Source organism: Lissotriton vulgaris, chromosome 1_2 (assembly GCF_964263255.1).
Source record: "Lissotriton vulgaris chromosome 1_2, aLisVul1.2, whole genome shotgun sequence".
Classification (NCBI taxonomy): Eukaryota; Metazoa; Chordata; class Amphibia; order Caudata; family Salamandridae; genus Lissotriton; species Lissotriton vulgaris.
Genome location: NC_141686.1, coordinates 168,048,427 through 168,071,225, shown reverse-complemented (window position 1 = coordinate 168,071,225; position 22,799 = coordinate 168,048,427). Strand labels below are relative to the sequence as shown.

Below are 22,799 nucleotides of genomic sequence, written 5' to 3'. Positions count from 1 at the left end.
CAAGATATTGTGGTCAAGAATGTCGATTTTAGGTAAGTAATATCGATGTTTAAAATATCGAAATGTTTAATATCGTTTGCAAAAATATAGTTGTTAAAAATAGCAATTTTTTATTAATATTATGTATTTTAGTATATATTTTATATGTATGGTTAGTATGTTTTTGTAGAAGAATTGTTTGTATTTTTATTATATGTGTTAACATTTTAGTAGTTATAAAAAAAATGTATTTGAATTTTGCGTTTTTAGTTCCATAGCGGGTTGTGGGTTTACAGGGGAATAGGGTGAAAAGTAATTTAAATATATAAAATGTATAGATTATTTTTAGTTATTAATATTTTTTTATTTGAATTTTGCGTTTTTAGTTCCGGAGGGGGTTGTGATTTATAGGGAAATAGGGTGGGAAGTAATTTAATTATATACAATGTATTGAATATTTTTTATTTATTAATGTTGTCTAATTGAGATGTTATAGTGTTTAATGTGTAAAGTAATCTATTATGAATTTATTAATAATTTAGTTAATTTTAATTAATTGTCAATTAATTATGGTAATTGCGTAATTAGTTTTAGGTGTGTGTTGTGGTGTATGTGGTGTAAATGGTGGGAAATAATGTTTTTATAATTGATGAATTCATAATTAGTTGTTAAATAATTTAAATTAATTAATTAGAAATTAATTATGATAATTGTGTAATACATTTTAGGTGTGTGTTGTGGGCATTATAGTTTTAATGCATGTGTATTTAATGAATGTTCATTATTTTTGTATTCATATTATTTATTTAGTTGATTATTAATTACGGTAATTATGGAAATACATTTAAATAAAGCTGTTGAAGAGTTTATTTATTGGTGTGGTGTAATATGGTAGGAAATGAAAGAAATATATTTATGTTTTAAATAATTTTTTAGTTTGTTAATATTTGCTCCTTTTAAATAATTATTGTTTCTGAATGTATTTATTCATTTATTTTATATATTTGTAGCTTTTTGTTATATGTAATTTATATTGTATTATATGTTATTTTGATATGTTTAATATATTTAATCGAATATTTTTTTAATATTGTTTATTTATTAAAAAATAACTCTATTGTATAAATGTTATTAGTAATTTTGTTTCTCTGCTATCCAACACTTTCACTACTCTTGCACTCACTAGAGTAGGAATACTCATTTTTACTCCTCTGCTATCCAACACTTTCCCTACCGTTGCACTCAATGGAGTGGAAATAGTAATTTTTACCCCTCCGCTATCCAGCACTTTCCCTACTGTTGCACTCTCTGGACTGAAAATAGTAATTTTTACCCCTCCGCTATCCACTACTTTCAGTACTGTAGCACTCACTGGAGTAGGAATAGTAATTGTTACCCCTGCGCTATCCAGCACTTTCCCTACTGTTGCACACACTGGAGGGAATAGTAATGTATACCCCTCCGCTATCCAGCACTTTCCCTACTGTTGCACTCACTGGAGTGGGAATACTTATTTTTACCCCTCCGCTATCCACTACTTTCCCCACTGTTGCACTTACTGGAGTGGGAATAGTAATTTTTACCCCTCCGCTATCCAATACTTTCCCCACTGTTGCACTCACTGGAGTGCGAATAGTAAGTTTTACCCCTCCGCTATCCAACACTTTCCCTACTGTTGCACACACTGGAGGGAATAGTAATTTATACCCCTCCGCTATCCAGCACTTTCCCTACTGTTGCACTCACTGGAGTGGGAATAGTTATTTTTAGCCCTCCGCTATCCACTACTTTCCCCACTGTTGCACTTACTGGAGTGGGAATAGTAATTTTTACCCCTCCGCTATCCAATACTTTCCCTACTGTTGCACTCACTGGAGTGGGAATAGTAATTTTTGTCCCTTCACTATCCAACACTTTCCCTACCGTTGCACTCACTGGAGTGGGAATAGTAATTTGTACCCCTCAGGTATCCAACATTTTCCCTACTGTTGCACTCACTGGAGTTGGAATAGTAAATGTAATTTCTCCGCTATCCAACACCTACCCTACTTATGACCCAATTGAAGTGGGAATAGTAATTTTTACCCCTCCGCTATCCAACACTTTCCATACTGTTGCACTCTTTGGAGTGAGGACAGTAATTTTTACCCCTTCGCTATACAATTCTTGCTCAACTGTTGCACTCTTAAGAGTGGGAATAGTAATTTGTTCCTCTCCACTATCCAACACTTCCCTACTGTTTGTCTTACTGGAGTGGGAATCTTAATTTTTACCCCTCCGCTATTCAACACTTTCCCTACTGTTACACTCACTGAAGTTGGAATAACAAATTTAATTATTTTGCTATCCAGCATTTTCCCTACTGTTGCATTTATTGTATTTTGATGTGTAAGTTTGAATGTTTTAAATAATTTAATGTTTTAATTTATTAGAGAATATTTTTTTATTTTAAATTATTTATATAATTTTTATATAATTTTAAAGTTTAAAAATTAAAAAAGATAATAGTGAAATATATGTTTGTGTATATATTATTATGTTTGTGTGTTTATGTTTTTTAATTAAGTTTATTTGGTATATTCAGTTGAAATGTATATTATGTTTAATTAATTTTGTTAAAGATAATATTAATATTTAATATATTTTATGTATATTTTTTAATCAATATTTTTACATTTATATTTTTACTTCGATATTTTTGATTCAATATTTTTGTACTTACTTGTTTAAGTATAGGGAGTCGATATTTTTGCATTCTACATTTTTTCATCGATATTTTTGTCATCAATATTTTAAACATCGATATTATGTCATGTCAGTGAACCACTTTAAAAAAGCAATAAGATGAATTAAAATATGTTCACTTTTACATATGTGTACACTTTTGAGTGAGTTTACTACATTTCAGCATTCAGAAACAGCACTTTTTTTAGTAACTTACACTTTTATAGTAAATGTAATATTTTTTTTTAAAGTTAAATGCATTTTTAAAATTTGCCCTGTGCCTTACCAAAGGGTGACTCCATAGCCGGGACAGAGATTTCGCATGGTGAGATACAGGAGAAATAAACAAAACAAATGTTTTTAAAAAAATGTTTTAAATATTAACTATTATTATTTTTAGTATTAATATTATTTACTTTAAATGAAGAACAACGTGGAAAAACTGCTACAGCACTACTAAGTTAATTTTGTATGAAACGTTTCATTAATGAAAATACATTAAGTTAAATTAAAATTATTTTTCTGAAGTTTAAATAAAAATATTAATTACCACCTGAAGAAAAGAAAATATTTTGTAACGTGCAAAATGAATTGAAATGGTTGTCTAGAATTAATGAAAAATAACATTATTTTAAGACAATTTACTGTTACATTATGTTTACCATTAACAATAGGGTAGTAAATATTTTATAATTAAATAACAAAGATGTACTATTTTTATATATTTTTTAACATTGATTTAGAAATATTTATATTAACTACTTAAAGTATTTTAATTAATTTAACATTTCTTCCCAAGGGGTTTTATTTAAAGTCCCTACCTCCATTATTTTCTATGGGAGGGTGTTGCGGAACCAGTGGTTAGCTATGTGTCGTGTTGGACTTACTACAAAAGTGTAAGTTAGACATAAAAGTTACTTCAGAAGGGTAAGCTACTACACAAGTGCAGTTTGTGAACAGCACTTTGTAGTAAGTTGTGTAGCACTGTTATAGTAGTACATAACTTCCTACAAAGTGCCGTTTGTGAATCAGGCCCTGAGTGTTTCCTCCACTTTCGAGGGATCTAGAGGTAATACGTTTCTAGAACACTGGTCTCATCTGGTTAAAGGAAGAGATGGGTTGATGGGTTGCCCATCATTTGCTAACAGTTGCATTGCAATGTTCGCGTACTGGTCTCATGCCAGTTATAGTGCCACAGTGTTCTAGGCTAACATGGAGTACGGCCATGCTGGATCACGCCCACCGCTCTGCCATGAGCGACCTGGGTCTCTTTCACTCCCAGGCTTTGCTCCATGAGTCATCTGCTTACTTCCTCGGGTAGGGGTATGATATGCGGAATGATGTGCGCTCTGCTCTCTGTATAGCTCCTGCGACTTTGAATCAAACTTCTTCTGTGAGCTCTGCATTCTGTTCCGCAGCATCTCCTACCAAAGACAAAGACATAGCGGAATTAGTTGTAACATATCCAGTGGCAACTGCTCTGAGAACCTTCAACGTTTGTGCTCCTCAACCACACTCCACGGCCAACACCTGTCACCCCATAAGAAAAACTCTACACCACTTTTTTGAGGTTTAAATAGCTCAAACTTGACCCAGTGGTGTTGGAGCGTTTTACATGAGCGCCAGTTACATCACACAAGGATTTTGTAGGCACGGGGATGTGCTTGTTGAATGAAAACAGAGCATGTAGGATTGTGTTAAAGGTCTCTATGGAAATGTTATTCATAGAAGAACTAATAAGATAATGGCAAAGGAGCTGCAGCTGTGGGGGACAGTATAATAATGCTGGTTTTAGTGACTGAGAGAACGCTTTATATGAAGTATGATAAGGGAGTGTTGCTTGCATGGGATGTTGAAGAAGCTCAGTGTCTTGAAATAAATGGAATAAAACTACTGGCTGCCATTATGGTGGAGCTATGAGAGAGGATGTATTATTGCAGGCAGAGCTGCCGACTTTGGAACTGGGGAACCAGGTTCGAGTCTCTGCGTCTGTTCAATATCCTGTGATTCTGGGCCAATCACATACTCTCCCCGTGCGGTATGCACCTGTTACAACGCATTTTTTACAACGCACTACTGTTTAGGCATGGGCGGAAAATCCGTTCCGCTCGCGGATTTTGCGGATTTTCGGGAAATCCGCAATCCGCGAGATTTGCGAATTTCCTGCAAAATCCGCAAATCCGCGAGCAGCGGATTTTGCTCGCACTGCTCGCACTGTTCGCGTGAGTTCGCGCCCCGCGAATAAGTGCGAAATTGCAGAAATACGATCTAAGCAAAACTGAAAGTAACTACTTACCAGGTTCAAAAGTTCAGGCACATCATTAGTAGCCATTTCCTGTAGTGCTTCCTGAGGGGCCCCTCCAGAGTTCAGTTGCCAGTTGCAACTATTATGTCACCCTGCTCTGAACCTCAGAATAGTTACACATATGCCACAAAGGTCCTGAATTACAGCTAAGGGAGACAAGCAGGAGCCAGGCTGGAAGTTAAAATCCATTAATCAGCCCCTAATTCATTATTGTCAGTTGGGGCAGGGCAGGTGTTGTAACTAATTTTGCAACAATGAAAGCACTTAGCAAGTGCAAAAGATCACTAATCAGGGCGCACTAAGGAAGCAGGTGCCAGCTAAAAAAATATTCTGTGACACATTAATCAGCCCCAAATTAATTCAGGTCACTTGAGGCAGGGAAGGTGTGCTTTGCTTTGCCGAAAATAATGTACACTGGACAACCAGAGGGTGTGGTGATGAAACAGAGGGTGGCATGGGTGGGCCAGAGGGTGGCATGAGTAGTCAGAGAGTGGCAGTGGTGACAGAGAGTGGCAGTGATGAAGAAGAGTGTCCCAAACAGGTTGGACACGTAGAAACAACAAGTTCGCAAAACTTGCGACCCGACAGGTAAGTTCGCAAATTGCGAAATTGTAAAAACCCTCGCGAAATGGCAGAAACACGGGCGAACACAAAAAAAAAAAAAAATCCGCAAATTCGCGGGAATTCGCGGATTTTGCGGATTGCGAGTTTGCAAATCCGCAAATTCGCGGATTGCCAATCCGCAAAATCCGCTCATGACTACTACTGTTACAACGCATCTATTACAACGCAGATACTGTTACAACTCATGTTTTTAAAACGCATTTTTTTACAACGCAGGTACCTTTACAACGCATACCATTACAACGTAAGTATTGGTAAGTATATAATTATATTTTAAATGTTATATGTTTGGGGTAAAGGGGTATTTTTAGGGGTTAGGGTCAGTTTTGGGTTTTAGGGTAAAGGGGTATTTTTAGGGTTCAGGGTCAGTTTTCAGTTTTTGGGTAAAGGGGTATTTTTAGGGTTTAGGGTCACTTTTGGGTTTTAGGGTAAAGGGGAATTTTTAGGGTTTAGGGTCAGTTTTGGGTTTTAGGGTAAAGGGGTATTTTTAGGGTTCAGGGTCAGTTTTCAGTTTTTGGGTAAAGGGGTATTTTTAGGGTTCAGGGTCAGTTTTTAGTTTTTGGGTAAAGGGGTATTTTTAGGGTTCAGGGTCAGTTTTTAGTTTTTGGGTAAAGGGGTATTTTTAGGGTTCAGGGTCAGTTTTTAGTTTTTGGGTAAAGGGGTATTTTTAGGGTTCAGGATCAGTTTTTAGTTTTTGGGTAAAGGGGTATTTTTAGGGTTCAGGGTCAGTTTTCAGTTTTTGGGTAAAGGGGTATTTTTAGGGTTCAGGGTCAGTTTTTAGTTTTTGGGTAAAGGGGTATTTTTAGGGTTCAGGGTCAGTTTTTAGTTTTTGGGTAAAGGGGTATTTTTAGGGTTCAGGGTCAGTTTTTAGTTTTTGGGTAAAGGGGTATTTTTAGGGTTCAGGGTCAGTTTTTAGTTTTTGGGTAAAGGGGTATTTTTAGGGTTCAGGGTCAGTTTTTAGTTTTTGGGTAAAGGGGTATTTTTAGGGTTCAGGGTCAGTTTTTAGTTTTTGGGGTACAGGGTAAAAATAAATTAAAATTAATTTTATATTAAATTAATTAATTGAAAATAAATTAAATTAAATTACATTAAATTATTTTTGGGGTTGAGGGTCAGTTTTGAGTTTTTGGGGTACAGGGGTACAGGGTAAAAATAAATTAAAATTAATTTTATATTAAATTAATTAATTGAAAATAAATTAAATTAGATTACATTAAATTATTTTTGGGGTTGAGGGTCAGTTTTGAGTTTTTGGGGTACAGGGGTACAGGGTAAAAATAAAGTAAAATTTATTTTAAATTAAATTAATTTATTAAAATTAAATTAAATTTAATTACATTAAATTATATATTTTAAAATTAATTTACTATTATAATATTAATATTAATATATACTTACCAATACTTACGTTGTAATGGTATGCGTTGTAAAGGTACCTGCATTGTAAAAAAATACGTTGTAAAAACATGAGATGTAACAGTATCTGCGTTGTAAAAGATGCGTTGTAACGGTATGCGTTGTTAAAGTCCGCGTTGTAACATCATATATCCGTATGTGATTGCTCAGAAGTGCTGATATTTATATAGATATAAAGGGGAGATGATTCAGTATCATGTGCATAGCCTGGCAGGCTGGCAGAAGCCTTTGCAAGGCCTTGGTCCAAAACTTAATGCGGGCCTTTGAACATATCCTAAAAACAGAAAGACATTCTAGGGGAAGAGAAAACATGGCTGCTAGCGCCTTCTTGTGGTGTGACCACGGAAGCGGCCTCAATTAATGAAGGAGGCAGGCTTGCTTTCAATTAAATATCTTTATATTTTTATGAAGGATGGCAAGGCTCTGTAAAGCATGAGGCCCAGGGCAGAATGCCCTCTCGCCACCCCTAATTTCGGCTGGTTCTGTAGCCTGGAAGCAGGAATGGGAGTTTTTAGTTGTCCAAGGGCGAAGAAGATGGAGGCCCCTATCATTTGGATAGGTGCTCCTCGGAGTGATGGGGAGGGGTATCCCTTGCAGCTCTTTCATGACCTGCAGAAGTTATGGGCACGCCTGATGTGTTAACCCATATTCTTGATATGTGGATGGAGAAGGCCTGTCGCTGGATTATTTTCTTTTTTCCAGTTCTCCATCTTCCATCTGGTAATGTCACGGCTACTTGTTCTTCAACTACCACCCAGGGATGTTACATTGTTCAGCCAGGAGCAGGATGTGGCCTAACGTTTAAAGTGGTCAACCTAGGAGCCGGGGAACTGGGTTTGAGTCTCAGCAGGGACGCTCAACATCCTGCGATTCTGGGAAAATCACTTAATCTACCAGTGCCTAACAAAAACAAATGTTTCAGTCTGTAACGCAACTGGTGCTCATGTAAAGTGCTCTAATACCTTTGAGTCAAGTACACGCTATACAAAACTCCAAAAAAAAAGAGACATGCTATTCACTCCTGCCATGTATGTGATGCAGCAGGTCTTGAAGTGGCTGCCAGTGCAGGTCTTTCAGGGTGGACAATTTGTGGTCAAATATCATGAGTCCCTTCACAGTGCGAGCAGTAATCATCATCTGCCTGGACTCTTTTTAGATGATCATTGCTGTTGATCAGATGTGAGAGACCAAGGCTCGCACACTGATTCTGACATAGTCTTTCGGGAAGGCAGGATCGGACCTTGCACACAAGAGATAGTTTATTATGTATGTATTTTTATTGCAATGTAAATTTTGAAGGATACTTTCAAGCAGACGATGAAACCAAAACACTTTGAGGTGATTATGATGTCGGTCAGAAAGCCTCCGAATACTTTCCGACCGACACCTCCCGTTTCCATTCCGATCACCTAATAACAATGTTGGAGGTCGGAATTGAAACCGGAAGGTTATTCCGGCTGGATTCCGACAGGCTCCAGGAGCCCATCAGCCAGTCGGAGACCCCAGCGTAATCCCTGAAGACAGCGTTTCCGCTGTCGGGATTACGATGTTGTTTTCCAACAGGCTTTCCATGACAGGTTTTCCGACATGGAAAGCCTGTCGGAAAGCGACTTTGGGGGCCTCTGACAGGGCTCCCATTCCTCCACAGCCTCCGGTTGGAGGCCAAGAGGGCACCTACGTTTGGATGATGAAGAGGCAGTTTCCGAGAAGGTCACTGTTTCTGCTTGTGAAGTCTTTGAGAAGAAGCAGTGTATTGTTGGCATACAGGTGAACCTTGATACCAGGGGACAGTTTTATGTACAGATAGAAGATGAGCGGGGAATGATGGAGCTTAGAGGGACTCCACAAGCCACTAGAAGATATTTGTAGGAAATCCCTTCATCTGGACTAACAATAATTGGTCAGAGATGTCAGAAGAGAACAAAGAGGTATTATTTTGATTAATCTCATGAGTGTGGGGAGGATTCTCAGAAGAGCTTGTTGGTAAACAGTGTCGAATGCCGCTGAGAGATGAAGGAAGGACTGCTCTTATCGGCAGTGAGTAGGGTGTCATCTACACACTGGATACTGACATTTTGTGTGCTGCAGGAAAGTGTAACGTTTAATTGATAGTTGTGTTGCAAGTTGTATGGCTGTGTTGGAACAGGATAAGAAGTCCCAAGCTCTGAAATCAGATTGTCAAAAGGCTTAAAAGTTTACATATGTGGATTCAGGGTTGTGATGCAGAGTGCCCACAGCCACTGTAGAGATATTTGCAAAGTCTTTGTATGTGCAGTCATGCAAGGCTGTTGAGAGTGTGTGTTGAAAGGGGTGAATGTCTTATAAAATTCAGAGTGTGGGAAGAACAAGTTACTTACCTTCGGTAACGCTTTTTCTGGTAGATACTATATCTGCCTGTGGATTCCTCACCTTGTGAATATCCCCCTTGCGTCAGCAACATTCGGAAATTCTTTTTGTAGCCTCGCGCCGACGTGGACTTGGACGTCATAGAGACACGGCATCGCACGCGACTCCGCTGACGTCACCGACGCCTACAATAGGCCCACGCCGGCGTGATGACATCAGTTCCGCCCTTTTTACCGTGCCATCGAGGCACACAGACGGACCAATGACAGTAGAAATATACATAGTATACACAGCACACAATAGCCAAGGAGAAACACACAGTGTGAAACAAGTGCAAGAAAGCAATGGAAACATCTCCTTAACATCGCAATATATATACAATACATTAAAGTAACTCTGGCATAGAAGAGTGGACAACGGGGAGGCTGGTGGGTCAGTGAGGAATCCACAGGCAGATATAGTATCTACCAGAAAAAGCGTTACCGAAGGTAAGTAACCTGTTCTTCTGATAGATACATCTGCTGTGTGGATTCCTCACCTTGTGAATAGAGTCCCACAGCAGTCCCCACTCCCAGAGGAGGGTGTCCACTCTTCTAAACCAGGAAATCCTGAAGGACAGAGCGCGCAAAGTGGCCGTCCCTCCTCACCTCAGTATCCAAGCAGTAAAGCTACGCGAACGTGTGGAGGGAAGACCAAGTTGCCGCCCTACAAATATCCTCTACAGGAACACCTCTAGCCAATGCTGAGGTAGACGACTTAGCTCTAGTAGAATGAGCCCTTATACCCTCTGGAGGTTACTTATCGACCAAGGAGTAGCAGATCTTTATACAAAGTACGATCCATCTTGACAATGTTCTTTTATGGACCGCTCTTCCTCTTTTGCAGCAAGCAAACCCAACGAAGAGCTGATCATCCAAACGACAGTCTTTAGTTCTGTCCAGGTAAAAAGACACCGCCCTCTTAGGGTCCAGACGGTGCAACCTCTCCTCCTCCTTGGAAGGATGTGGGGGAGGATAAAAGGTAGGGAGGGTAATGGATTGACCAAGGAAGAAAAGCAGCCCTGGTCCTAAGAACCATTCGATCGGCATGAATGGTCAAGAAAGGGGGCTTCGAACTAAGAGCTTGAAGCTCACTAACCCTCCTTGCAGAGGTTATTGCAACGAGGAAGACTGCCTTAAGAGTCAAAAGCCTCATAGGACATTTATGAAGAGGCTCAAAGGGAGCACCCATCAGAAAGGTCAAGATAAGATTTAAGTCCCACTGAGGCACAATAAAAGGAGTAGGAGGGAACTTATTTGTGAGGCCCTTCAAAAACCTTAAAACTACAGGAGACTTAAAAAAAGATGGCTGATCAGGCAAACAGAGAAAAGCCGACAGTGCAGAAAGATATCCCTTATCCGTGGCAACAGCAAGCCCTTGCTGCGCCAGAGAAAGGGCAAACTGGAGAACATCAGACAAACGGGCTCTCAAAGGGTCAATAGAATTCCCACCACACCAAGTGACAAATTTTGACCATCTATATGAATGCTGGAGATCCACCTGAATTCGCACTTGTCTGCTTTTCTTGACTCAACTGGGTTCTTAGATCAGACCCAGCATGGGTTCAGGAAACTGCATAGCACGGAGTCTGCACTCACCATGGTGACAAATAACATCAGAATGAAAGTGGATCAGGGACAGGCAACGCTGCTGGTTCTACTCGATCTGACCGCAGCATTTGACACCCTATCTCCCTCAATTCTAACATCTCGTTTGAGGGAGATAGGAGTGGAGGGGCCCGCTCTAAGCCTTCTGTCCTCTTTTTTAGATCTTAGAGAACAGAGGGTCAAACTTGGAGAATACCTCTCGCCTGCTACATCATTGCAATGTGGGGTACCACAGGGGTCGGCTTTAAGCCCGACCCTATTTAACATTTATGTGGCCCCACTAGCGAGACTAGTAAAAGCGCAGGGTATGGAAGTAGCGTCATACGCAGACGACACACAGATCATGGTGTCACTGGCCCAACCGGTCAGCACCACTGCATCCAGCTTCAGGAGTTGTATGCAATCAGTCTCTGACTGGATGATACTCAACTCCCTGAGGCTGAACGGCGATAAGACAGAGGTGCTTATCGTCGGAAGGGACCAGGATGTATGGTCGAATGAATGGTGGCTGCCATCCCTGGGAACATGCCCGGTCCCCTCTCATTCAGCCAGGAATCTAGGGGTGATCTTTGATACCTCACTGGCAATGACCCTTCAGGTCAACAGAACTGTGGCTACTTGTTGGGGAATTATCAATATTCTCCGACGAATTGTTCACTACCTTTCTCCCCAAGCTAGGAAACAGACAGTAGTTGCACTGGTCGGTTCAAGACTGGATTACTGCAACTCACTTTATGCAGAGATCAACAAGGGACTGATCCAGCGCCTCCAAATGGTACAGAATGCGGCCGCAAGATTTGTATTAGACATCCCTCGCTCCTCCTCTGCGACACTAGCCACAAAGAGCCTTCATTGGCTTCCCATAGAGCACCGTATCTCCTTTAAGATCATCTGTCTGGAACACAGGGCACTGAAAGCTGGAACATCGGATGGACTGGGATCTCTTTTCTCTGGCTATGTCCCTAGCAGATGTCTACGTTCATCACAACACAATCTTTTGGTGATCCCCCGGACTAAGAAGTCCAGATGGGGAGGAAGAGCCTTCTCCATAGTTGCCCCGCATCTCTGGAATGCACTTCCATTGGAACTTAAGTCCCTATCCTCTTTGCCCCTTTTTAAAAAGGCCCTTAAAACATGGTGTTTCAAGAAAGCCTATCAGTAATCTAACTCTTTGGACATGAAAATAATTTTGGGTTAGGCGCCTTGATGCCCTATGGGCTGAGTCTGCGTGTTATAAATTTGCTTTCATTTCATTTCATTTCATGAATAGACAGACTTAGTGGAGTCACGCCTGGCTGACAAGATGACATCCACCTCGTCAGGTGGGAGAGAAAAGGAAATCAGGTTGCCCCGTTCAATCTCCAGGCATGAAGGTGCAATGTCTGGAGGTGGGGGTGTAAAACCTGCCCCTCCATCTGAGAGAGGAGGTCTGCCCTGAGAGGGAGACGGAGCGGCAGGTGAGAGGAGAGGTGGAGAAGATCTGTATACCACACCCTTCTCAGCCAGTCCGGGGCGACCAATATGACTTGGGCCCGGTCTTGGCGAATCTTCCTCAGAACCCGAGGAATCAAAGGTATGGGAGGAAACGCGTAAAGGAGCCGTCTTCCCCAACTCAACTGAAATGCGTCCCCCAAGGCTCCTCGCAACGGATACTGGGGACTGCAGAAGGACGGGCAGTGAGCATTCTTGCGAGTAGCGAAAAGGTCCACCTGAGGAGTCCCCCACATCCGAAAGACGTGACGAACCACCTCCGGGTGAAGCCTCCACTCATGGTCGGCAGAGAACTGCCGACTGAGACTGTCTGCTCGCACGCTCAGAACTCCGGCCAGATGATTTGCCATCAGACAAATCTGGTGGTCCTGAACCCAGGACTAGAGTCGCAGAGCCTCTGTGCAGAGACACTGCAACCCCACTCCTCCCTGCTTGTTAATGTACCACATCGCGGTCGTGTTGTCCGTCAGAACCCAGATCGACCGACCGCGAAGGGAAGGGAGGAAGGCCTTGAGCGCCAGACGTATCACCCGCAATTCCGGAAGGTTGATGTGAAGCAACTTTCCTCTGGAGACCAAAGACCCTTGACCTCCAGATCTCCCAGATGAGCACCCCACCCTAGAGTGGATGCATCCGATATTACTGTGGCCACCGGAGGAGGCAGCTGAAAAGGCTTCCCTTGAGACAGGTTGCTTTCCAGGCCCCACCAAGATAGATCCACAGCAGCTTCTCTGGAGATCCTCACCAACTCCCTGAGATCCCCGTTGTGCTGATACCACTGCCTGCGGAGGCACCACTGGAGTGCCCTCATGAGCCAGCGTGCATGGTTGACCAACAGAATGCAAGAAGCCATCAGACCGAGCAGGCGAAGGACCTTCAGGACTGGAACGACCGCTCCATTGCAAAATAAAGGAATCATTTCCTGAATGTCGCGAATCCTTTGAGGAGGAGGGAATGCACGACATACAGTTGTGTCCAGTACAGCACCTATGAACAGGATGCGCTGGGAGGGCACCAGGTGAGACTTGGGTACATTTATTGAAAAACCCAACCTGTACAACAACTGAGTTGTCTCTTGCAGATGATGGAGCACCTTCTCTGACGACTCTGCTTTGATCAGCCAGTCGTCCAAATAAGGGAATACCGGTATCCTCGACCTTCTGAGATGAGCTGCCACCACCGCCATCACCTTGGTGAAGACTCGAGGCGAAGTAGTAAGACCAAACGGAAGGACCGCAAACTGGTAGTGTTGCGATCCCACCGTAAAACGGAGATACTTCCTGTGCGAATTCAGGATTGGGATGTGGAAATACGCATCCTGCAAGTCGAGCGACACCATCCAGTCTTCTTCTAGCAGCGCTTGAAGAACCTGAGCAAGGGTGAGCCTCTTGAATTTCTCCTGTTTCACCTGTGGACCCACATGATCCTGAATAGCGGATCTAGGGCTGCTTTTCTGAGGCAGGGGGGGTTGGAAGAAGAGGAGGAGGAGGAGGCCTGACGTCCACGAGGACGCGCTCTTTGCTTTCCCCTGTACGACCTGTACATAGAATTTTGCTGCTGCTGCTGTTGTTGCTGCTGCTGACCTTGCCGGTAATTCCGAAAGGAAGAGCGACCAAAGCCCCTGAATCTCCTGTTGGTCGAAGAGCCACTGATCTGGAGACCTAAAGACTTAGCTGTCGCTCTGCTGTCCTTAAATCTCTCCAGGGCCGCATCAGCTTTCTTCCCAAAGAGACCAGAACCATCAAAAGGAAGATCCAGCAAGGTTGCCTGAACATAAGCCGAAAAGTCAGAGGATTTCAGCCAAGCTGACCTTCTAGTGGCGACAGCAGTGCCCATGATACGCGTCACAGAGTCCGCAGTGTCCAGACCACTTTGTATAACCTGGCGAGCCGCCGCCTGAGTATCAGAGATCACTTACTCAAAATCCTTCCTGCTGGCATCAGGAACCTTAGGAACCAGGACACGCAAAGAATCCATAAGGGCATGCACATATCTCGCCATCAGACAAGTGGCATTAGTCGACTTCAACGCCATGCTTGCCGATGAAAAGGTCTTTTAGCAACCTGATCCTGTTTCTTTGCTTCCTTTTCACAAGGAACCTGGGGAAAGGCACTAACACTCTTCTTAGAACAGGCTGCTTGAATGACCAGGCTCTCAGGCGAAGGATGAGAAGACAAAAAAGCAGGGTCTTCAGGTGCAACCCTGTACCTTCTCGCCACACTCTTAGAAACCGCAGGAGCTGACAATGGTTTCTTCCACACCTCCAAAATGGGATCCGTCAAGGCATCATTAAATGGAAGCAAAGGTTCAACCATGGAATTCGGAGAATGCAAAACCTCAGTGAGGATATTGGATTTAAACTCCACCGTTGGCAAAGTTAATTGAAGAAGTTCAGCAGCCTTCCTCATAACCAAATGGTAAGGTTGGACATCCTTAGAAGGAGCACCAGAGCCTGAGGGCAACTCCCACTCTGGAGGGAAATCAAGGCTTCCTGAATCAGCCAACTCCTCAAAACAATTCTCCTCCAATTCACCTTCCTCAACATCAGAATGTGAATCCAAGTACCTTTGCTCTTCCAAAAGGCGTTGAGTCTCCCTTCTGGACCTCTCCTTCACACGCCTCGCAGCCGGATCCACCAGCGGCTCCGATGGATTCGGGATCGACGCCGGTATCGAATCCGATGGCACAGTGGAATGCCCTCGAGGACGATCTGGAGCGGGTGACGCCAGAATCGGTGCCGACGACTTCGGCGGAGCCGGGAATTGCCAATGCGGCGTCGGAGCCGGCATATAAGGCATAAACGGAGCTGGAGGATAGGAGTGAGGAACTCCCAAACTGAAAGCCAAAGGACCCATGGGACCCGAAGGTGCACCAGAGGGGTACCACGCCCTTGAGAAGACGCCATACATAGCGTTAAGAAACGCCAAAGGGTCCTGGCCTGGGGCAGGAAAGGGCGGCTGAAAACCCTCAGGCCGGTCCTGAGGAGGGATCGGATTTGGCTCTTCGACAGGCGCGGAATCCACATCCTCCTGGGCCTCTTCCTCTTCTCGGGCCGGGGACGGCACCGGATACGGATTTGGAGCCGGAGAAGGATTCGGAGCCGCAGTAGGAGACCGCCCATGCGACTCCGAAGGTGAGGCCTCACCTTCAGGCTCAGAGACATCCAGAGTAACCACCTTAGAAAGTACCTTCTTCGGTGACCTCGACCTCGAGCCCGACTCCTTACCGGAACGACGTCGGGACTCATGTCTCCTCTTCTTATGCTTCTTCTTCGACTTCGAAGCATGATCCGAAGCCGACCTCGAGGACGACCCCTCTCGAGATCCAGACCTCGACCTCGACCTCGCCCTTCGAGAACGAGACCTCGACGATTTCTCTTTCCAGCCTTCAGCTTCGCAACCAGGAGCTTGGCCTCTCTTTCCCTCAGGGCCTTAGGGTTCATCTTCCGACATGAAGAACAACCATCCACATCATGGTAAGAACTCAAACACCAGATGCAGTCATCATGCGGGTCGGTAATAGACATCATTTTACCGCACTCACAGCAGGGCTTGAAGACGGTCTTCTTAGATGACATCGTCGAAGAGACAGGATACAAAGAAGCAGAAAATGGCAACAAAAAGGCAACAAAGTACCAGTTGGCTACAGAGATTCCCGATAACCGTTAGCGTCGATGACGCGGAAAAAAGGGAACTGATGTCATCACGCCGGCGTGGGCCTATTGCAGGCATCGGTGATGTCAGCGGAGTCGCGTGTGATGCTGTGTCTCTATGACGTCCAAGTCCACGTCGGCGCGAGGCTACGAAAAGAATTTCCGAATGTTGCTGACGCAAGGGGGATATTCACAAGGTAAGGAATCCACACGGCAGATGTATCTATCAGAAAAGGGGGACATTTGTTGTTGAGAAATAGGGCCTGATTTAGTGTTTGGAAGGCCTGTCAGATCAGGGGCTGTGGCTTCCATTTCCCTAGCGGAAGGCCACCATAGCGAGAGATCACAATCTGCCTGGAAGGATCTCACTTCCCTCTGTTTACTTGCCTGACTGAACTTTGAAGAGTGGGTACTCTATTTGTTACACCTGCTTGGCAAAGTTCTTTGTTTTACACTGACAAATTACCAAAGCATGAGTTTGTTATTTCAAAAGAAAAGAATGCCCCCTGATGTGCCTGGAATTTCATGTTATTCATTAGGTTTTTTTTGGTTTAGGTCCCACAGAAGTTCTGCCCAAAGGGTGAACTGTGAGTTTGGCATATGGGGCATCCACTACTTTTTGAAGGATGCTTCTCACCTGCCAAACTCTAATTACCCCCCCCCACCCCCTTTGGGTTTGTCATTGACTTCCTTTTGCAATATTTATATGTCATGAACATGTTATAAGGATGTTACATCATTTCGCCTGGAATGTGAATGCGAAGAATGTACCAGTTGCTGGAACAACACATCTCAGTAGGCGTTGGTTGGCAGCCTAATTCTTCTGGAATATTTACAACAAGGGGTGGTGAGGGACAGAGTCTCTGAATTAAGCAGAAAGCTCTCACCCAGTCAAGAGATCAGGGCTAGATCCAACACCGTTTTTTAGCTCACTGCACCATCCCAGTTTCAGAACCTGGCTGTATGCAAATTAGTCTGTTCCTGTCCCAGTGCATGATGGGAACAGGGCAAACCAAACTACAAAAGCCAATTCTTACACTGGGAAGGAAACAAGCTCCCGGGGACCGGTTTCTGGCATTACAGCCGTCTTCGGCCCGGTTTGCTTGAATCCTGATGGTGCAATGAGCAAGGGTCTCACATCTGAGAATACCCTTCCACGCTTAGGGTGGACACAAATATTTACAACAAGGGGTGGTGAGGGACAGAGTCTCTGAATTAAGCAGAAAGCTCTCACCCAGTCAAGAGATCAGGGCTAGATCCAACACCGTTTTTTAGCTCACTGCACCATCCCAGTTTCAGAACCTGGCTGTATGCAAATTAGTCTGTTCCTGTCCCAGTGCATGATGGGAACAGGGCAAACCAAACTACAAAAGCCAATTCTTACACTGGGAAGGAAACAAGCTCCCGGGGACCGGTTTCTGGCATTACAGCCGTCTTCGGCCCGGTTTGCCTGAATCCTGATGGTGCAATGAGCAAGGGTCTCACATCTGAGAATACCCTTCCACGCTTAGGGTGGACACAAATATTTACAACAAGGGGTGGTGAGGGACAGAGTCTCTGAATTAAGCAGAAAGCTCTCACCCAGTCAAGAGATCAGGGCTAGATCCAACACCGTTTTTTAGCTCACTGCACCATCCCAGTTTCAGAACCTGGCTGTATGCAAATTAGTCTGTTCCTGTCCCAGTGCATGATGGGAACAGGGCAAACCAAACTAAAAAAGCCAATTCTTACACTGGGAAGGAAACAAGCTCCCGGGGACCGGTTTCTGGCATTACAGCCGTCTTCGGCCCGGTTTGCTTGAATCCTGATGGTGCAATGAGCAAGGGTCTCACATCTGAGAATACCCTTCCACGCTTAGGGTGGACACAAATATTTACAACAAGGGGTAGTGAGGGACAGAGTCTCTGAATTAAGCAGAAAGCTCTCACCCAGTCAAGAGATCAGGGCTAGATCCAACACCGTTTTTTAGCTCACTGCACCATCCCAGTTTCAGAACCTGGCTGTATGCAAATTAGTCTGTTCCTGTCCCAGTGCATGATGGGAACAGGGCAAACCAAACTACAAAAGCCAATTCTTACACTGGGAAGGAAACAAGCTCCCGGGGACCGGTTTCTGGCATTACAGCCGTCTTCGGCCCGGTTTGCTTGAATCCTGATGGTGCAATGAGCAAGGGTCTCACATCTGAGAATACCCTTCCACGCTTAGGGTGGACACAGACATGAGTCCCTTTCTCACTGCTCCATCAGGATTCAAGCAAGCCGGGCCGAAGACGGCTGAAATGCCAGAAACCGGTCCCCGGTAGCTTGTCTCCTTTCTGGTAAAGAATTGGCTTGGTAGTTTAGTCTGCCCTGTTCCCATGATGCACTGGGCCAGGGACAGACTGATTTGCATATAGCCAGGTTCTGAGCTGGGATGGGGCAGTGAGATAAATAACGGTGATGGATCAAGCCCTGATCTTTGGACTGGGTAAGAGTGGTCTGCTCAATTCAGACACTCTGTTCATCACCACCCCCTTTTGTGAATCGATTTTGGCCACTATAGGTGTGGCAGGGTATACTCAGACATGAGTCCCTTTCTCACTGCTCCATCAGGATTCAAGCAAGCCGGGCCGAAGACGGCTGAAATGCCAGAAACCGGTCCCCGGTAGCTTGTCTCCTTTCTGGTAAAGAATTGGCTTGGTAGTTTAGTCTGCCCTGTTCCCATGATGCACTGGGCCAGGGACAGACTGATTTGCATATAGCCAGGTTCTGAGCTGGGATGGGGCAGTGAGATAAATAACGGTGATGGATCAAGCCCTGATCTTTGGACTGGGTAAGAGTGGTCTGCTCAATTCAGACACTCTGTTCATCACCACCCCCTTTTGTGAATCGATTTTGGCCACTATAGGTGTGGCAGGGTATACTCAGACATGAGTCCCTTTCTCACTGCTCCATCAGGATTCAAGCAAGCCGGGCCGAAGACGGCTGAAATGCCAGAAACCGGTCCCCGGTAGCTTGTCTCCTTTCTGGTAAAGAATTGGCTTGGTAGTTTAGTCTGCCCTGTTCCCATGATGCACTGGGCCAGGGACAGACTGATTTGCATATAGCCAGGTTCTGAGCTGGGATGGGGCAGTGAGATAAATAACGGTGATGGATCAAGCCCTGATCTTTGGACTGGGTAAGAGTGGTCTGCTCAATTCAGACACTCTGTTCATCACCACCCCCTTTTGTGAATCGATTTTGGCCACTATAGGTGTGGCAGGGTATACTCAGACATGAGTCCCTTTCTCACTGCTCCATCAGGATTCAAGCAAGCCGGGCCGAAGACGGCTGAAATGCCAGAAACCGGTCCCCGGTAGCTTGTCTCCTTTCTGGTAAAGAATTGGCTTGGTAGTTTAGTCTGCCCTGTTCCCATGATGCACTGGGCCAGGGACAGACTGATTTGCATTTAGCCAGGTTCTGAGCTGGGATGGGGCAGTGAGATAAATAACGGTGATGGATCAAGCCCTGATCTTTGGACTGGGTAAGAGTGGTCTGCTCAATTCAGACACTCTGTTCATCACCACCCCCTTTTGTGAATCGATTTTGGCCACTATAGGTGTGGCAGGGTATACTCAGACATGAGTCCCTTTCTCACTGCTCCATCAGGATTCAAGCAAGCCGGGCCGAAGACGGCTGAAATGCCAGAAACCGGTCCCCGGTAGCCTGTCTCCTTTCTGGTAAAGAATTGGCTTGGTAGTTTAGTCTGCCCTGTTCCCATGATGCACTGGGCCAGGGACAGACTGATTTGCATATAGCCAGGTTCTGAGCTGGGATGGGGCAGTGAGATAAATAACGGTGATGGATCAAGCCCTGATCTTTGGACTGGGTAAGAGTGGTCTGCTCAATTCAGACACTCTGTTCATCACCACCCCCTTTTGTGAATCGATTTTGGCCACTATAGGTGTGGCAGGGTATACTCAGACATGAGTCCCTTTCTCACTGCTCCATCAGGATTCAAGCAAGCCGGGCCGAAGACGGCTGAAATGCCAGAAACCGGTCCCCGGTAGCTTGTCTCCTTTCTGGTAAAGAATTGGCTTGGTAGTTTAGTCTGCCCTGTTCCCATGATGCACTGGGCCAGGGACAGACTGATTTGCATATAGCCAGGTTCTGAGCTGGGATGGGGCAGTGAGATAAATAACGGTGATGGATCAAGCCCTGATCTTTGGACTGGGTAAGAGTGGTCTGCTCAATTCAGACACTCTGTTCATCACCACCCCCTTTTGTGAATCGATTTTGGCCACTATAGGTGTGGCAGGGTATACTCAGACATGAGTCCCTTTCTCACTGCTCCATCAGGATTCAAGCAAGCCGGGCCGAAGACGGCTGAAATGCCAGAAACCGGTCCCCGGTAGCTTGTCTCCTTTCTGGTAAAGAATTGGCTTGGTAGTTTAGTCTGCCCTGTTCCCATGATGCACTGGGCCAGGGACAGACTGATTTGCATATAGCCAGGTTCTGAGCTGGGATGGGGCAGTGAGATAAATAACGGTGATGGATCAAGCCCTGATCTTTGGACTGGGTAAGAGTGGTCTGCTCAATTCAGACACTCTGTTCATCACCACCCCCTTTTGTGAATCGATTTTGGCCACTATAGGTGTGGCAGGGTATACTCAGACATGAGTCCCTTTCTCACTGCTCCATCAGGATTCAAGCAAGCCGGGCCGAAGACGGCTGAAATGCCAGAAACCGGTCCCCGGTAGCTTGTCTCCTTTCTGGTAAAGAATTGGCTTGGTAGTTTAGTCTGCCCTGTTCCCATGATGCACTGGGCCAGGGACAGATTGATTTGCATATAGCCAGGTTCTGAGCTGGGATGGGGCAGTGAGATAAATAACGGTGATGGATCAAGCCCTGATCTTTGGACTGGGTAAGAGTGGTCTGCTCAATTCAGACACTCTGTTCATCACCACCCCCTTTTGTGAATCGATTTTGGCCACTATAGGTGTGGCAGGGTATACTCAGACATGAGTCCCTTTCTCACTGCTCCATCAGGATTCAAGCAAGCCGGGCCGAACACGGCTGAAATGCCAGAAACCGGTCCCCGGTAGCTTGTCTCCTTTCTGGTAAAGAATTGGCTTGGTAGTTTAGTCTGCCCTGTTCATGATGCACTGAGCCAGGGACAGACTGATTTGCATATAGCCAGGTTCTGAGCTGGGATGGGGCAGTGAGATAAATAACGGTGATGGATCAAGCCCTGATCTTTGGACTGGGTAAGAGTGGTCTGCTCAATTCAGACACTCTGTTCATCACCACCCCCTTTTGTGAATCGATTTTGGCCACTATAGGTGTGGCAGGGTATACTCAGACATGAGTCCCTTTCTCACTGCTCCATCAGGATTCAAGCAAGCCGGGCCGAAGACGGCTGAAATGCCAGAAACCGGTCCCCGGTAGCTTGTCTCCTTTCTGGTAAAGAATTGGCTTGGTAGTTTAGTCTGCCCTGTTCCCATGATGCACTGGGCCAGGGACAGACTGATTTGCATATAGCCAGGTTCTGAGCTGGGATGGGGCAGTGAGATAAATAACGGTGATGGATCAAGCCCTGATCTTTGGACTGGGTAAGAGTGGTCTGCTCAATTCAGACACTCTGTTCATCACCACCCCCTTTTGTGAATCGATTTTGGCCACTATAGGTGTGGCAGGGTATACTCAGACATGAGTCCCTTTCTCACTGCTCCATCAGGATTCAAGCAAGCCGGGCCGAAGACGGCTGAAATGCCAGAAACCGGTCCCCGGTAGCTTGTCTCCTTTCTGGTAAAGAATTGGCTTGGTAGTTTAGTCTGCCCTGTTCCCATGATGCACTGGGCCAGGGACAGACTGATTTGCATATAGCCAGGTTCTGAGCTGGGATGCGGCAGTGAGATAAATAACGGTGATGGATCAAGCCCTGATCTTTGGACTGGGTAAGAGTGGTCTGCTCAATTCAGACACTCTGTTCATCACCACCCCCTTTTGTGAATTTAATTCTTCTGGAAGGCATTTATGGGATATGTGATCTTGAAGTTTAAGGCTGAAAGCTATGTGTACTACATAGTTTTGAATTCTCTGGAGTTATGAGAGGGAAATCTTGGGAAGGCCAGTGTATAGGCCACTGCAATATTCAAGGCGAGGCATGGGCACAGCGAGGATCACACTGATGTTCTGTGAAAAACTGAGCATCGGCAGAGCCCTTTTTAGCAGATGGATGTGAAGTAATGCCATCCTAGAGACCATGTTTATCTGAGGGAAAAACAATAACTGGCTATCAACGAGCACATCCAGATTATGTGCTTTATCAACAGGGACGCTGGTTTTGTCATCATTCAGGCAACCAAGCAGTCTGCATCCACCAATGACCAGAGATAGGCAGTGTGCCAAGGTAGGAAGGTTCCCAGGTCCCTCACTAAGCATGGGATGCAGCTGTGTGTCATTAGCATTTATGTAATATACACGTTTATAGGAGTCTAGGATGAAAGCTAAGTGGGAATGTAGAAATTAGTCAGCATCAGGTACCTTGCAGAATCCCAAGGACACCACATTTGATGTTGGTTGTATCAGAAAGGAAAGGGTTCATCTTGACTTGGAGAGTACAGTGTTTCAGGAAGGAAGCTAAGCCGATGGCAGCT

General features: G+C 44.9%; 1 protein-coding gene across 1 annotated transcript in view; it reads right to left on the bottom strand.

Annotated features, from left to right (window-relative positions):
- Positions 1–3,294: 3,294 nt before the first annotated feature.
- LOC147734766 (uncharacterized) overlaps positions 3,295–22,799 on the bottom strand; it is a 225,695-nt gene continuing 206,190 nt past the window's right edge. The window contains exon 20 of the mRNA XM_086953045.1: positions 3,295–4,127. Coding sequence (XP_086809171.1) covers positions 3,906–4,127 — 222 coding nt within the window. The 3' untranslated portion in view covers positions 3,295–3,905. The remainder of the gene's footprint in view (positions 4,128–22,799) is intronic.